This window comes from Oncorhynchus kisutch, linkage group LG1, assembly GCF_002021735.2.
Source record: "Oncorhynchus kisutch isolate 150728-3 linkage group LG1, Okis_V2, whole genome shotgun sequence".
Lineage (NCBI taxonomy): Eukaryota > Metazoa > Chordata > Actinopteri > Salmoniformes > Salmonidae > Oncorhynchus > Oncorhynchus kisutch.
The window spans coordinates 44,376,838-44,394,737 of NC_034174.2; the positions used below are offsets into that span (position 1 = coordinate 44,376,838).

The 17,900-nt window shown below is 43.3% G+C and overlaps 1 protein-coding gene across 1 annotated transcript in view; it reads left to right on the forward strand.

The window, feature by feature from the left end:
• LOC109893167 (phosphatidylinositol 4-phosphate 3-kinase C2 domain-containing subunit beta) overlaps nucleotides 1-17,900 on the forward strand; it is a 70,133-nt gene that overhangs the window by 33,108 nt on the left and 19,125 nt on the right. The window contains exons 12-18 of the mRNA XM_020486251.2: nucleotides 1,578-1,700; nucleotides 3,039-3,209; nucleotides 3,288-3,396; nucleotides 7,357-7,499; nucleotides 11,039-11,227; nucleotides 17,510-17,603; nucleotides 17,756-17,850. Coding sequence (XP_020341840.2) covers nucleotides 1,578-1,700; nucleotides 3,039-3,209; nucleotides 3,288-3,396; nucleotides 7,357-7,499; nucleotides 11,039-11,227; nucleotides 17,510-17,603; nucleotides 17,756-17,850 — 924 coding nt within the window. The remainder of the gene's footprint in view (nucleotides 1-1,577; nucleotides 1,701-3,038; nucleotides 3,210-3,287; nucleotides 3,397-7,356; nucleotides 7,500-11,038; nucleotides 11,228-17,509; nucleotides 17,604-17,755; nucleotides 17,851-17,900) is intronic.

Here is a 17,900-nt window from a genome sequence, read left to right on the forward strand (position 1 = left end):
CATAGGCAGAACAACAGATTTTGACCTTGTCAGCTCTGGGATTCGATCCAGCAGCCTTTCGGTTACTGGCCCAACAGGCTACATTGGAAGTCATGATGTCACAGTGGAAGCTTTAGAATGTTGAAGAAATGCCATGAAAGTGGATGGAAGTTTAATAAAAGTGTAGTAGTTCAAAAAGTATATGTAGTATCAAAAAGTTGTACGCACAATATCAGACCAGTCTGCACGTTTTAAAGTTAGCTTAAACGGAGTAAGAGGAGTAGCGTTGTAAATAATAGTAACAATAAGTCAGTAATAAGTGGTACACGGTTCCCCAACGTGCAGCGTGCGGGCCAAGTTCATCCCGCTGACCGCCAGTTTGGTAATCATGTACCACTTATTTTTAACTTATAGTTTTTATTGTTTTTTATTTGGGCCCCTCTATATTCTCCCCCCCCCCCCCCCCCCATTTAATTGTTGGACTTTATTAGTTTTTTAAATACCAGGAAATCCGCTCCAAGTTATTTTAATTTAGGAAATCTGTTCCCAAGTGTTTCCATGCATAAGAGAGAGACAACGTGATCATATACAAATGTAAGCAATGTTTGAAATGATTATATTTTAGTCAAATATGATATCTGTTTGGGCTTCTTGCGGTCAATTTGCAGTCTACAAATTATTTGTTATTATTTGTTCTGGCCGTCCCACCATCCACTCAAGAAAAAATCGGTCCGTGCCTGAATCTAGTTGATGATCCCTGTAGTATTAGTATATAATATTATAAACGTCACATATACTCATATACACTGAGTGTACAAAAAATAAAGAACACATTCCTAATATGAAGTTGCACCCTCACTTTGTCCCTCAGAACAGCCTCAATTTATTGGGGCATGGACTCTACAAGGTGTTGAAAGCGTTCCACAGGGATGCTGCCCCATGTTGACTCCATTGTTTCCCACAGTTGTGTCAAGTTGGCTGGATGTCCTTTGGGTGGTGGAACATTGTTGATACACACAGGAATCTGTTGAGCGTGAAAAACCAAACAGTGTTGCAGTTCTTGACACAAAGTGGTGCGCCTGGCACCTACTATCCCCGTTCAAAGGCCCTTAAATATTTTGTCTTGCCCATTCACCTTCTGAATGGCACACAATCCACGTCTCAATTGTCTCAAGGCTTAAAAATCCTTCTTTACCCATCTCCTCCCCTTTCATCTGCACTGAATAACAAATGACATCAATAAGGGATCATAGCTTTCACCTACATTCACCTGGTCAGTCTATGTCATGGAAAGAGCATAATGTTCATAATGTTTTGTACACTCAGTGTATACTCTAACATACACTGATATACACTACACAACTGACACACACTCACAAGAGAACTCCGTTCATTTCCCATAGTCAGAAGACATTGATTGAATTGAACACAGACCCACGAAGAAAAGTCTTGCTTGTTATGCATCATTTTGCATGACTCTAACTTGGTCCTCAGTTACTTGTAATTATAGCGTTTACATATACATAGGCCAATGGGGTTTCATAATATCATCTACTCTGTTGTCCCATTGGCTGACCTCCTCTTCCTCTTCCTGTTAGCTACGAGGGCTTCTTCCTGTCATGCTCTCTGACCCATGGAGGGGCGGAACTTTGTGCCCCGCAGCACACCAGCAAACAGCAGGTCAGCAAGTACCTGTTTCACCTGGTGGTCTGGGACCAGAGGTATGTACCCAAACACAGCCTGTTTCCACAGGCCTTATAGACATTTTAACCAATCACAGCCAGGTACCTCAACCAACCTCACAGCCTATTAAAACAGACCTTACAGACACCCAGCCAATCTTTTAAAGGAGATTAGTTACAACCCACAAATAAAAACATACTGTGAACGGTTCACATCTGCTTCAATAAGCTTGCGCGCTTAGTTACAATTTGTGGGTTGTAACTTATCTCCTTTACAAGAGATGTGAAGGTAGCTATGCAGCAGCATCCGGTGGCTATTTTCTGATCTCTCCAAGCCTACCTCATGTCCTTAATGCATTGTCCCTGGGGCTATTTTTGAAGACACTGTTGTTGGGATCTTTTTTTAGCGTCTATTGTAAGGATATTTTGAATCCTCCGGTATCCGGGTGGATTTAGTGTCCTGGTGGATTATCAACCCTGAGCTGACCTAGTGGTGCTGACATCTCCAGATGTGACAACAGCAGTGCAAAGCCTTCACAGTAAAACACCACTTCCCGAGAAGACTGCTTGACCCTGTCCGGCTTGATGGAGCCACTTAAGATAAGGTGGAATAAACACCAATAGGCCATGTTTAGGGCTGCAAAATTCCGGGAACTTTCAATAAAAGTTACAACCAACAAACCAAGAGCTGTTTGAACAATCCTCCAACCCGGGATTTGGGGAAAATTCCCGGAATTTTGCATCCCTAGCCATGTTTAATTCTGTCCGGAGTGCTTTGGAGAGGGAGTGCAGCGATCTACATCTTTGTAAGGTAGCCTTCCTCAAACAGCTCTTGGTTTGTTGGTTGTATAAAAGTCCTGAAAGTAAACTGTTTGGCTGGATATCTTATCGTGAGAGGCTTTTATGAGGCACCCGTCCATAATGTAGCCCACAGTCTGGCCGCATAACTGACAATGTTTTCTTAGTTAGCGACGCATGCTAATAGAGCCCCCATTGGCAATGGTGTGTGTTTTATAACGCGGCAATTTTTTTGTTAGCAAGACGCTAGCTCCTTTCATGCTAACTAGTCTTTTTGAAGTTTTCGAATTCTTAATGTGTTCTTCGCTTTCATGTTGAAAGCACACGGGTCCAATGTGGATGACACAGGGCTAAATATAACAGATGGGATCATTTACTGTTGACTAACAGTTACAGTGGATCCGAGACTACTCTCTTGTAGTAAAATTTGAATTGACTTTATACTGCATTTCACAAGGACTCAAGTACAACTCTCTCTCTCACACAACCAACTACCCTCTTTCCTTTTCCATCCCCCTCTTCCCCTTATATGCTTCTTTACCCTCCTCTCCCTCCCCCCTGTCCCTCTCGCCCCCCCAGGGTGTGTTTCCCAGTGCAGATTAACCAGTTGCCAAGGGAGACCCAGCTGACGGTGACTCTGTATGCCAGCGCTCTACCACCCCCTGGAGGTACGGAGGAGAAGGGCAGCAAGCAGCGGAGGAGCATCGACTCTCTGGGCTGGGTCACCATGCCCCTCTTCAACTTCAGACAGTGAGTAGCAGTTCAGGAGGCTCTGTGTGTCTGTGCGTGCGTGTCGGTGGGATGACCGTCATCCTGTGTCTCCCCCAGCATCCTGACGTGTGGGAGGAAGCTACTGGGTCTGTGGCCTTCCACCCCAGGAAGTAACACTCGCTCCAGCTCCCCCAACTTCAGCCAGCCTGACAGCGTCATCCTGCAGGTAACTGGCCTAATCTCTCTCACGTACGCACGCTCACACACACACACATGCTTGCTCACACACACACACACACCATTTCTCCTCCTCCTCGTCCTTCCTTCCTCTCTCTTATCTGCGTCAATTTGTTTTTCAGGGTGTAGTTCTCTGTTTATTATCCACTTTTTTCACACCCAATCTCTTTCTTTCTCTTCCTCTGCTCTCCTATCCCTTTCTCTTTCACTCTCTCCCTTTTACAGCTTACTGTACTGTATGGGGACTTAGAGAGGTTTTAGACTGATCTGCTGCAATAAAACATCTACCTTAGCTCCTGGTCCAAAGAGCAATCTATAAAAGACATGCACGCGCGCACACACACACACAAACACACACGTTACAGGTACAATGCTAGTCCTCCTGGGTGTGTAACATATGAACATTTGATGTCTTTATGGCCTGTTTTCGAGCTGTGGAGCATGAGTGGTGTTAAGGGGATTTTCAGGTGAACAAAAGAGATGAGCATTTGCGGATATAATCAATAATAAATCAATCCGGTTTCATACAAGTCGCAACAGGGAGACACCTCCAAAACAGAAGCAGAGAAAATGTCACAGTATATACACAGCATCAGGAAATCAAAACAACTTTGTCAGCTACTAAAGAACCCACGGTGTTCCACAGAACGCAACAACAATCTGTCTTTGGTCTTTTGGACCTCAAAGATAAACAGATATAACTTTAACATACAGCATCGAGTCTAGGGACCATCCACCCGCACAACCAGAAGACTTGAGATCATGTGTATTACTGAAAGGGGAAACTGCCTGCATGTGCCTATCTACGTCAAAACCAATTCACTTAGAATGTATTTTTTTGCCATTCTAGAGTATGCACTACTCATAAAACATATTGAGAACTTGTATTTTTTTAAATTCTGTTAAAAACAAGAACAATATAGTGATATGATGCAGTATTTTGGCCATACCGCCCAGCCCTGTGTAGTACACATACACACAGATGTGGACCTTTACGCTCACACAGAAGCACATGCACACACACACACACACACACATGCGCGCGAGCTGCTGCTGCTTGCAGAAGGGACCTGAAAGTAGGTCAGATAGCTCTGCTCTGGCCAACAAAACTCGCCCTTCATATTAGACTCTCTATACCCTCCCTTTTGACACACACATCCTCTTTTCTCTCTATCGCTCTCTCTCTCTCTCTCTCTGTCACGCACGCACACAGTGTTTCCTCTCAGCAGTATTGTAGTGTAAACTCAGTCCCTCCTGCAGTGCCAGCCCAGTGTGTCACAGTGCCAACTGGCCCGTGGCTCTGGTGCCCTATGGCTTTTTGTCTCAGTGCAGTGGCCTGTGTTCAAATGGGATGTGTGTGTTGTTGCAATCAGTCTCCTCATTAGCGTGGTGACATCATTTGAGGTTTCGTTCTTCATCACTGACGGCAGAACACATACGAACACATACGAACATCGCATAAGACACATCTGGGGCCTGGCGTCCATCTGTCTCTCATTAACCTGAATGTAACCCCCCCCACGCACACGTGCACATACACACATACACACACGTGCACACCGTCATACACACACGTACGCGCACACCGTCTAACATTACCCTCTGACTTTTTTTCTCTTAGTTGTTTTTTTTACATTCCTCTTCTGTTTAGGCCTGTCTTTCTTCCTCAAACTCTTTTCCCCTCTTGGCTTTGACTTTTTTCTCTCTCTCCTACTTTCCTTGGATGAATTCCTCACATCATTTTATTCCTCTCCTCTCTCCCAATCTCTTCCATCTCTTCATCTACCGGTTACCTTGTCCATCTGCTCTGTAACAGTCAGGTCAGAAGTCTACTCAGTGCCTTCGGAAAGTATTCAGACCCCTTGACTTTTTCCACATTTTGTTACTTACTACAACATTATTCAAAAATGGACACTGGGCGTTGGGAAGCAAGATCCGGGTGTGAGTCATTTAATGAATAAATGAAAACATAATACAAAACAAGAAACCCAAACAACGCGCAGACATGAAACAGAAACAATGACACCTGGGAAAGGAACCAAAGGGAGTGACAAATATAGGGCAGGTAATCAAGGAGGTGATGGAGTCCGGCTGGGTGCCATAATGCGCTGATGCGCGTAACGATGGTGACAGGTGTGTGCCACAACGAGCAGCCTGGTGACCTAGAGGCCGGAGAGGGAGCACAGGTGACATAAACAAACAAACTCAGTAATCTGCACACAAGACCCCATCATGACAAAGCGAAGACAGGTTTTTAGAATTGTTTGCAAATTGTATACAAATAAAAACCAGAAATACCTTGTTTACATAAGTATTCAGACCCTTTGCTGTGAAACTTGAAATTGAGCTGAGTTACATCCTGTTTCCATTGATCATCCTTGAGATGTTTCTACAACTTGATTGGAGTCCACCTGTGGTAAATTCAATTGATTGTACATGATTTGGAAAGGCACACACCTGTCTATGTAAGGTCCCACAGTTGACAGTGTCAGAGCCAAAAAATCAAGCCATGAGGTCGAAGGAATTGTCTGTAGATCTCTGAGACAGGATTGTGGCGAGGCACAGATCTGAGGAAGGGTACCAAAACGGTTCTGCAGCATTAAAGGTCCCCAATAACACAGTGGCCTCCATCATTCTTAAATGGAAGAAGTTTGGAACCACCAAGACTCCTCCTAGAGCTGGTCGCCCAGGCCAAACTGAGGAATCAGGGAGGTGACCAAGAACACGATGGTCACTCTGACAGAGCTCTAGAGTCACTCTGTGGAGATGGGAGAACCTTCCAGAAAAACAACCATCGCTGCAGCACTCCACCAATCAGGCCTTTATGGTAGAGTGGCCAGACGGAAGCCACTCCTCAGTAAAAAGCACATGACAGCCTGCTTGGAGTTTGCCAAAAGGCACATAAAGAGTCACTAGTCTGATGAAACCAAGATTGAACTCTTGGCCTGACAGCCAAGCGTCACATCTGGAGGAAACCTGGCACCATCTCTATGGTGAAGTGTGGTGATGGCAGCATCATGCTGTAGGAATGTTTTTCAGCGGCAGGGTCTGGGAGACTAGTCAGGATTGAGGCAAAGATTAACAGAGCAAAGTACATAGAGCTCCTTCATGAAAACCTGCTCCAGAGCACTCAGGACCTCAGACTGGGGCGAAGGTTCACCTTCCAAGAGGACAAAGACCCTAAGCACACAGCCGAGGCAACGCAGGAGTGGCTTGGGGACAAGTCTCTGAATGTCCTTGAGTGGCCCAGCCAGAGCCCGGACTTGAACCCGATCGAACATCTCTGGAGAGACCTGAAAATAGCTGTGCAGCAACGCTTCCCATCCAACCTGACAGAGCTTGAGAGAATTTGCAAAGAAGAATGGGAGAAACTCCCAAAATAGAGGTGTGCCAAGCTTGTAGCGTCCTACTAAAGAAGACTCGAGGCTGTAATCGCTGCCAAAGGAGCTTCAACAAAATACTGAGTTAAGGGTCTGAATACTTATGTAAATGTGATATATTTGTTTTTTATTTTTTATAAATTAGGAAACATTTCCAAAAACGTCGTATTGCTTTGTCATTGTGGGGTATTGCGTGTAGATTGATGGAAAAAATTATTTAATCAATTTAAGAATAAGGCTGTAACGTAACAAAATGTGTAAAAAGTCAAGGTGTCTGAATACTTTCCGAACGAACTGTATCTTGTTTAGATTAAGCTGTAAGAGATTTAAATAAAATCATATTGATGTTTATTTATGTACATTTCCCTCCTCACAACACATTTTTTATTTTACCTTTATTTAACTAGGCAAATCAGTTAAGAACAAATTATTTTTTTCAGTGATGGCCTAGGAACAGTGGGTTAACTGCCTTGCTCAGGGGCAGAATGACAGATTTGTACCTTCTCTCTTCATGAACAATCTTAATGTTGTTGTTAGTGTGACGCCTAACCTCTGACCTCTTCCTGTAGGTGGACTTTCCCACGTCGTCGTTTGAGGTGCGCTTTAGCACCCCCCCTCCCGCAGAGTTCAGTCCCCAGTATGACTTCTCCAGACTCGACCAGCACAGCCAGAGACAACTGCAGGATGTACTGCACAAGAAATCACTCTTCTGGTGAGACTACTACACTGTCAGTCAGTCTCTCGCTCTCTTGCTACCTTTCTGCTCACTCACTCACTCCATGGAATGACAGAACAGCCCTGATAGACTGACATACATTATTACCACGTGTCATTATAATGTCACTGTTACACTGCATTAGAGAGTATCGTATGTTTTTGTGCTAGTGTTCAAACCCAACAGCTGTAGACGTTATTGAGGGGCGTTGATAGGTTAGTAGTAGCCTGAAATCCAGAACCTGTTTTGCTGACATTCAACTCCATGAAGTCCGTGTCATGCTAAACATGGCAAGGAGTGGAATGATATCTCAAACAGAATGGTACCCAGGCTAGGTTAATAGTGGACAGAGCAGGAAGACAGACAGGAGATGCAATGTTGCTTGAAAGTATGTGAACCCTACAGGGCTGGTTATTATTTTGCTGTAAAATATTAAAATAAACATAGAAAATCCAGATCTAAACCCCAATTTGTAATAAAGACATTCCAAGTAAATGGCAGAAACCCCAAAATATGATATTTTCGTTGTTTATTTAACAAAAGTGGTTTATTTAACAGATACTCAGATTTGATGTGTGCAAAAATATGTGAACCCCTTCAGTCAATAGCTTGTGGCACCTCCATTAGCAGCAATAACTTGGAGTCTCCTATAGCCAGTAATCAGTCTCTAACATCTGTTTTGAGGGATTTTCCCACACTCCTCCTTACAGAACTCAGCCAATTGAGTGAGGGTTGAGAGGTGTCTGGCATGAACTCCCCGCTGCAGGTCCTGCCACAGTATCTCGATTGGATTTAGGTCAGGACTTTGACTTGGCCAATCCAAAACACAAGTCGTCTTTCTCCTGAGCCATTCTTTGGTAGATTTGCTTGAATGCTTTTGGTCGTTGTCTTGTTGGAAGATGTATTTTTGGCCCAGCTTTAGCTCCTTGACTGATGGCCTGACGTTCTGTTCCAGAATTTCCTGGTATACCTCAGAATTCATGGTTTCCTTTAATGATGTGAAGTCGTACAGGTCCAGAGTAGGAAAAGCAGCCCCAGATCTTGACATTCCCGCCACCTTCCTTGACTGTTGGGATACGGTTATTTTGGTGGTAGGCAGTGCTGGGTTTTTGCCAAACATAGCTGTGTTGATTCTGACCAAAAAGGTCAAAAATGTCTAGATGTTATGTTTGGGTTGGCTTTTACCTGATTTATTATTGGGGATATTGTGGAAGGGTGTTCACTTCTAGGCTAAGTTGCTGTCATGGTAAGTGCTCTCCGTTTTGTAAATGATTTGCCTCAAAGCTCACATCTTTTTTTAATGATTTTATGATTTGAGATCTCCTTTCCTCTCGGCATGGCGTGCTTTGCATTCACCTGGATGGGTAACACCAAACTGACCAGGTTTCTGATCCGTATTTATCAGGGTCCCGGCCAAACTCTTTACTAACGATCTCTCCTTTCATTGGGTCATTTGGTACCCGATTATTTACCCACCTGATTCTGCTCGCCTACTTGATTTAACCAATGCAACTTGGGGCTCACTTATTTTTGCACCTGCACTAATGACTTTTTTATTCGATTTTTCTACGACACACATGATTTCCTTTTCACCAACACATGGTATTGGTAAATATAAACCTGTAATGTCAGATCAAAAAAAGACTGGTTCTGATTAAATGAAGATTTCATGGTAAAAACAAAAAAAAGATCTAATTGCAGCAGGGGTCCACATCCACATCCATCCGTCCAGTTGATGAGTGATGTCATAGCAGCAGCTGGTGGTGAATCCTCCCCAGATGATATTATACCCCCCCTCTCCTCCCCCCTCTAGTCTCACCATCCCCCTCTCCTCTTTTGTCCCGTGTGCGTGTGTGTTTGCGTGTGTGCACCATTTACAAAAGAGAAGAAAAGGTCACTGAATATTAATCAGACCGGTGATCTGAATTCCTAAGAGAGGTAGAAAGAAACTAGGAGTGTTTGGGGAGCTCCGCTGGCCTTCTCTGAGGAGTGTGTCAGCAACGTTTAACTCAACCCTCCCTGGATAGAGAAGGGTGTGTGTCTGTCTGTTTGTATGTGTGTCTATTCACCATATCTCAGTATAGTGTTTAGCCCATTAGTGGTTGTCATAGTTTATGATCTGTTTCCTGTTTGTTGTGAGAGAGATAAACAGAACCGTGTTTATCTTGGACCAGTGTGTTTTGTTTACTTCCAAGTAGAATCTTTTTTCTAGGGCTTTGGAGCATGCCTTTGGATGGAAGGAAGGGAGATGTGCTCTTATCTGTGTCTCTGTCTGTGTCTCTGTCTTTGTCTGTGTCTGTGTCTCTGTCTGTTTGATGTTCACTTTGAGATAGGTCTCCCTCCCCTCTCTTTACCTCTAAATAACTTTGGCTTTTGACTAGAACGTACAATGTGCACACATTCAAAACTTCAACAAATGACCATTTATGGTCAAGGTAAAGTTTAATATTACATGGCAACTACAGGCAGATGAAGAAGAATGGACATATCAGTGTTGACAAACAATTATTTAAAGAACATTCTCTTAAGGTGCAGTGTTTCCAAACAAGTGTACTGGCTTCAGTGCCATCCAGTATCAGGTTCCAAGCAGGAAGTAGATTAGAGGAGCTCATCCAATAGCAACAACTGTTGTCCAGCTGGATCATCCAATCCCAACAATGACACGGTATATTCAGCCAATGGAAACAACCGTACCAAGGAGAACTCATCATACGTTAACAGCCCTCTGCCCTGTGTGTGTCTGCTAGAGCAGTTAGAGAAACCCGTGTGTGTAGATTTAGGCAGAGATTCAAACAAACATGGATTAACGTTGTGTGTTGCGTGTGTGTGAGTGAGTGTGTGTGTGTGTGTGTGTGTGTGTGTGTGTGTGTGTGTGTGTGTGTGTGTGTGTGATGAGAATGAATGTACTCACTGACCTTTTAGTTTTCGGTTGATTTTTTCACGGTTTCTCCACGCGGTACATCTACTGTTTATTCTCCCTTCTCCCAGTCATTTTATCTGTCTTTATCGTTCTTCCTCTACCTTTTGTCTCGCCTCTACTCCCTCTCTCCATCTGTCCCCCTCTCCCTTACACACCCGCTCCGATCAGTCTCGTTTTGTCTTTGTTTCATGCCTGTTTCAAATTCAGCTTGATCGTTTTTTTACCCATTGGTGTAACCACGTTCAAATGAGGGTGGCCAAAGCAAGGAGAAACAAAGTAATGTTATCATCAAGACAGAACAAAGACATCATTGATACGTGTTGGCCACATTTATACAAAGGTAATCTATCTTTTTTTCCCCATTTTTTTTTTTACAGTGGAGAATGGCCATCTAATGCTGCAGTAAACAACACCACAATCTCTTTCCCTCTTTCTTTTCCTTTCATTGTGAGAAAATATTCCAAGTATGCATTATTTCACTCCCTCTTCCCCTCTCTACCTTTTACCCTCTATACCCCTCCCCCTCCACATCCCCCTCTCTTTCTCTCACTCTCAAGCGAAGTATGCATGTAAGGTGTTTATGTTTCTCCTCACTCTCTCCCCTCTATCTGCCCAGGTTGACTCCAGAGGACAAGCGTCTGTTGTGGGAGAAACGTTCGTTCTGCCAGTCAGAGAGTGGTGCCCTGCCCCTGGTGCTGGCTAGTGCCCCCCGCTGGGAGTGGGCATGCCTGTCAGATATCTATGCCCTGCTCCGCCAGTGGGCATGTCTCAACCACCACGATGCACTGGGCCTTCTGCATGCCACGTAAGGGAACTGTGCGCGTGCGTGTGTGTGTGGTTGCCAGGCAATGGTTTCTGGGGCAACACTCGTCAGGGAAATAGCCACCTTGGCAACAGTCAGTAGGCAACGGTCACCAGAAGGCCTGCGGTCGCCATTCGACCTTGTCATGTTGTGTTAGGACTGTGTAAACAACAGACACATTGGCAGTTTGGGGACATGGTCAGAGACGGGAGTGGACCAGACTTGCTTAGAATACTGTTCTGGAACATAAACACCATGAACTCACCTCAGCAGGGCAACTTGCAAGGCATCACATGCATCACTCGCCTTTTAGAATTACAGTTCAAATATGAATGAGGACGTTAGCAATTGATGTTGTTCTTCAATAACACAAACTCCAAAGCAAATCAGGGGGAGAAAAATAGGTTTATTTGAGAAGGACAAATCATAGATGTTATGTTGGGAGGTAGACGTTCAGTCTCTCCTGTCCTCAGCTTTTCTCCACCGAAACAAAGAAACAGGATGCCACTTATAACCCCCCAACCTAGTCTGGGGTTGACCAATCAGAAGTCTTTGCAGTACAACTGGACCAATGGCCAAATAACAAGTATCCTGCCCCAGACTCAATGTACAGAACGTAGCACACACGTAGCTCTGAGTTCAGGTAAGGGAACTGTGCGCGTGCCTGTGTGTGGTTGCCAGGCAATGGTTTCTGGGGCAACACTCGCCAGGATCCACAGATTCTAAACAGATGTTGAACTGAAACCCAACTCCTACTTACATTGACAATTCCCTATTGACTACTTACTTTCAGTACTCTCATCCTCTGCATTGTGTATTTATCTGCAAAATATGCGTATACTCCCCCTAGACCATTTAAAAAATAAGTACTAGTTAAAATGTCTTTTTAGAAAATAATAGAAAGCATGAAAAAATAGACAGAATATAAACATTAGCAATAAGCATAACATTTTTCAAATTAAACACCTTGCATTCCTCTAAAACACAACGGGCATATTTTAAATGCTGTTGCAATAAGAAATAGATTTCACACAAAGTTATAGAAAAGAGGTATTAACAAGTGTGTTACCACATCTGAGAGAGCATGGTTCATTACAGCACCGAGGACAGTTACCACGGGCACATTGACCACAATCATGAGGCTTGCTTGGTGTGATGATGAAGATTCTTATGATCCGAACCACATTCTTGTGAACACTACTGACACCCGTCTCCAAAAGGAAACGGTTGATGAGGCTTATGATATTCCCTATCTCGTAACCATCGGATTTTAGCAGACAAACATCGGGCAATAGCACACTTGATATCCTAGTTGAGGATGAGAGAAATAACCACAGCTCCCACTATTGGAAGTATCATGCCCACCAAAAAACTTCACCATGTACCGAATGTGGAAGACAACCACATGACTAAGCCTAAATCATCTAGATTGTAATCATGATATTTAGCACCCTCAGTCCTGATCTTTTGGATTAGGTCAGTTATTTCCTCAGGTTGATCAGGAATATTTGTACAGCCTCCAGTAACAGCACATGCAACCACTTGTTCGGACAGAAGATAATCAAGGGCCAAACGATTTTGCATCGCCACAGTCCGAATGGCAACCATCTCAGCTGTGTTTAACTCAAGACTCTCAACTCTACTATTAGCTAGGATTTCCAAAGAGTTAGCTATATTCATAACTTCCCATGCTATTTTGCAAACACCATAAGAGGGAAAAGCAATCGCAAAGAATCTCTCCCTTTCTGTAATCACACATTTATGACACTGTGAAAAAAAGAGAATTCACAGAATGTCTTACATGGGGTAAGACATGTCCCAAATAACCCGACTCTAATAGGGATAGGATCCACAGATAAAGTAAGTCCCAGGAGCTATCATACCATTGTTGGGGATATTTCCAAAGGTTTTGGCATAGAAAGTAGTCCTAGTGCCATTACTGAGTGTCAATTCAACAGACCTTCAACAGACATTCCGCAACCAGTCACAGACAGATAGATAGATCTGTTGTCTGATCACACTTATTCTGTCCTACTTTGACAAATGAGTCCTGGTGTAGTTGAGATAAGTTCAGAGAGAGTGACCTATTAACCTTTCTGGCGCAGGCGTTCCGCTAGCGACCCACCTCGACAACATCCGGTGAAATTGCCGAGCGCGAAATTCTAATTACAGAAATAGTCATATTTAACATTCATGAAAATACAAGTGTCATACATCAAAATAAAGCTTAACATCTTGTTAATCCTGTGTCAGATTTCAAAAAGGCTTTACGGCGAAAACACACCATGCGATTATCTGAGGACAGTGCGCCGCATACAAAGGCATTAAAAACATTTTTCAACCAGGCAGGTGCGCCACGAAAGTCAGATATAGCGATAAAATGAATTCCTTAGCTTCAAAGATCTTCTTCTGTTGGCACTCCAAAAGGTCACAGCTACATCACAAACGGTCCTTTTGTTCGATAAAGTCTGACTTTATATCCCCAAAAGCTCAGTTTAGCTGCCGCGCATCATTCAATAATCCACCGGTTTCCGTCCTTCAAAATGCATACAAAATGAATCCCAAACATTACCAATAAACTTCTCCAAACAAGTCAAACAATGTTTATAATCAAACCTCAGGTACCCTAATACGTAAATAAACGCAAAAATTTAAGACGGAGAATCGTTATTGTCTTTACCGGACATAAACAACAAAGAACGCGCTCTCATCCACGCGCTTGAAAACACTACAGCCAAAATGGGAGCCACTTAGAAAAACTACAAATTCTAACAAATTTTTCCAAAAACAAGCCTGAAACTCTTTCTAAAGACTGTTGACATCTAGTGGAAGCCCTAGGAACTGCAATCTGGGAGGTTTTCGCCTCATATTAAACATGACAGTCATTGGAAACAGTGGTATGCTGAACTTTTTTTTAAATGGTTTGTCCTCGGGTTTTCACCTGCCATATCAGTTCTGCTATACTCACAGACATTATTTTAACAGTTTTAGAAACATAGAGTGTTAGAAACTTAGAGTGTTTTCTATCCAAATCTCCTAATTATATGCATATCTTAGCTTCTGGGCCTGAGTGACAGGCAGTTTACTTTGGGCAAGCTTTTCATCCATACGTCAAAATATGGCCCCCTAGCCCAAAGAGGTTCAAACATAACCAGCCAACAGAGGCATGTGTAATAACTAGGTACGGTGGTCGCTGATTAGTGTCATTGGTAATCTCAAATGAAGGAAGGTACCTACCACTCCAGGATGTCAGCTCCACCCCCAACTCATCCACATGTTGTTGAATGGACACATATCCAGGAGTCTCAGGCCTCCTCCAGCACCTATCTGCAGAACTAGGTACTCTTGCATGTTGATGCGCAACATTCTTACCGGAATTAGTAACAGTATTTGTCTTATACCAATTAACATCTCTCCATATACCCGACATTTCACTCCGGTTAAAAGGAATAGACCCTTTTGGAATACCTGCCCGTGATGTGAATGGTGCGTACGTACAAACCCAGGAACTACTTTGATTGACTACTGTGGCATAGTGTAGAGAGGGATAGAAACGTATTGACTTCCGAGTGTCCCTCATCCATCGCTGTGTTAGATATGGAAACACAGCCCACATCCTGTATTAGGAGGAAACTCGCAAGGAAAACAGTTTCAAACGTCTTTCACTTGTCCGCAAGACCATGTCTCTGTCACATATATTTTTTTTACCATCACCCACTGTCCTGGCACTGCGTCATGTCCCCCCTCGGGAGTTATTCCCCATTAAAGAGTTCTATGCAATAGTTAAGCATTATGTCACTCATAAAGTGAACTTCTGTTTTTCTTCAAATCTAACATGCCTGGTATGATCACCTTGTAGTAACTACCCATCCTACCTTTCTCACACCCCCCTCCATAATGCGAGAACCATCTGTGTATAAGATAAGCTCAGGGTTTTCCAACGAGTGACTCTATAAATCCATCAGAGAGCTGATACAAAACCAACTCACAACAGTCGGTGTTCAAGTAATGTGGTATCTGGAGGAAGCACCAGAGTAGCTGGATTACACCGGGTCTTTTCAACTATACCCATGTCCCATAGATCTTAAATCGCTACTTTTGTCACGTCCATAGCTTCCTTGCCAATGGGATATTGTTTTGTGCAAGGTAGGGCTGATTCCATATCCAAAGTTCCACACTCATTTTTCTTCGTAGTCCAAATAGCATGGTTCTGAACTGTAGAGCCTGCTTCAATCTTCATTTGGACCAATAGAAATTGATAATGGTTTGGTTTGTTTCACATGTGTCTTCGTTCCCCCCCCCCCCCCCCCCCACTCCTGTTGCTCTCATCTTCTTGCCTGTGTACTGAGGACATATCATATATGTTTTGCATAAGATTGTATATATATGTGACTTCAGCACCCGTATCTGCAAAAAATTTCTCCTGCCATGTTGTTAACAGTCATATTCACATATAGTCCATCCGATTTGATACAGTATGTACACCAGCTGAGATGGGACGTAAGAGGGGGTCTGTTAGTTTACCTCCACAGCATCCAGCAAACTCTGCTGCTGAGCCAAAGAGAGCTTCTTAAATTTCTGCAACAACATTGTGCCGTTGGGGCTGTTGTCCTGATTCCATTTTCACTTAGATGGGCCCTTCTTCTCGAGGCCACTTTTCATAAAATCGCGTTTTCTTTTCCGACATTCTCGTTGCCAGTGACCCGAAATCCCCAAATAATAACATACACCAGGTTTCTCTTCTACTGAACAAATAATGTTGTTGGTTTCACTCAGAACCTGCACAACTCTGACACCCACGTCTCGTGGATGCTTCAAAGTTTTTGAGCATTCATCCAACTGTTTTGGAGATGCTGATTTGTGTGTGATCACCGTCTCTAGAGGTTTGTCTTTACTCCCTTTTCCAGCCTGTGTTCTGGTTGGCCTAAGACATTGTTCGTCACTGCTGTCAGAATCTGTTGACTCAATGCCAGGCAGTGCTGACCAGATGCTTGAAACCTGATCTGCCTTCCACAACTCAATGTGAGGATAGATTGGAGAACAGAGAGGCCACAGGTCGGGGTCACGTCTGAATTTTTCACCTGTGTCTCCTGCTGCAATAGGGAATTTCTCCTTTTAAGGTCTTTATTTGTTCACCAAGAGCTTTCAAACTACAATTTTCTCTCTGCAATGTCATAATATTAACTTCCAAAGTTGTATAATATATATCTCTATGTTTATATATGTATTTATCCCCAAAATATATATATTTATATAACCCCTTTTGAGGACTCAAACCTCTTCTAGAACACAAATTGTTTCTGTAGGGCCTGGCTACCCATAACTTACGTTCACCACTAAGAGCTTGTTGAAGGCTTACATTAACCACATGTGTAAAAAATTGCTACTTCACTAGCAACTCACTTCTGTGCAACAAGAAGGTTTCACAAAACAAGATGCCTCAAACCTTTTAATAGAGTAAGGACTCCAACCTTTTAATCGAGTAACAAAGGACTAAACTCTGTAATACAATAAAAGGACTTGAATGCTTATACATCACAGATACATATCACTCATTGCATGCACTATTTTAACCTGATTTGGTTCTTTTTAAATGATATTGGTCCAGACTCACCCAGCAATTCTGCCGTCAATCAGGAGATGATGAGTTGACTCCCCAAAGTGGGTTGCCTTCTCTCTTTCCTCTGGATCAACACACAGTTGATACGTTTTTCTGGTTGTTGTTGTTCAGAGCAAATCATCCGGGTCACGGCACCAAGTGTTAGCAATTGATGTTATTCTTCAATTATACAAACTCCAAAGCAAATCAGGGGGAGAAAAATAGGTTTATTTGAGAAGGACAAATCATAGATGTTATGTTGGGAGTTAGACGTTCAGTCTCCCCTGTCCTCAGCTTTTCTCCACCGAACAAAGAAACAGGATGCCACTTATAACCCCCCACCTTATCCTGGGGTTGACCTATCAGAAGTCTTTGCAGTACAACTGGACCAATGGCCAAATAACAAGTATCCTGCCCCAGACTCAATGTACAGAGCGTAGCACACCTAGCTCTGAGTTCAGGAGTGACAATCCACAGATTCTAAACAGATGTTGAACTGAAACCCAAATCCCATTTACATTGACAATTCCCTATTGATCGTTAATTCTAGTACTCTCATCCTCTGCGTTGTGTTATTTGTCTTCAAAGTATAAGTCCATGCGTTTGTTTGACCTCTCAAATATGTCGTCATTTTGGATTGAAACAATGTAATAATTGAATGCATAATGGATTCAAATGTCTGTCAGCTTCCCTGATCAGGAGCTGAGGCGTACTGCAGTACAGTGGATGGACACCATCTCTGACCCTGAGCTGCTGGACTTCCTGCCGCAGCTGGTGCAGGTAAAACCTTTATAAATGCTTAATGAATGTCTTACGAACACTTCACGAACACCTTATGACCACCTTATCAAATGGCTATGTGGAGCTATATCCATATTTATTACACCTATCCGTTGCACCTTTCTCTAACCATCTCTCTCGCTTTCTCTCAGGCTCTGAAATATGAGTGTTACCTTGATAGCCCGTTGGTACGTTTCCTGCTACGGAGAGCCATAGGGGACATGCGCATCGCACACTACCTCTTCTGGTGAGACCTAATTCAGATATCAGCCGTACACTCAGCCTTCTCTGTCACAC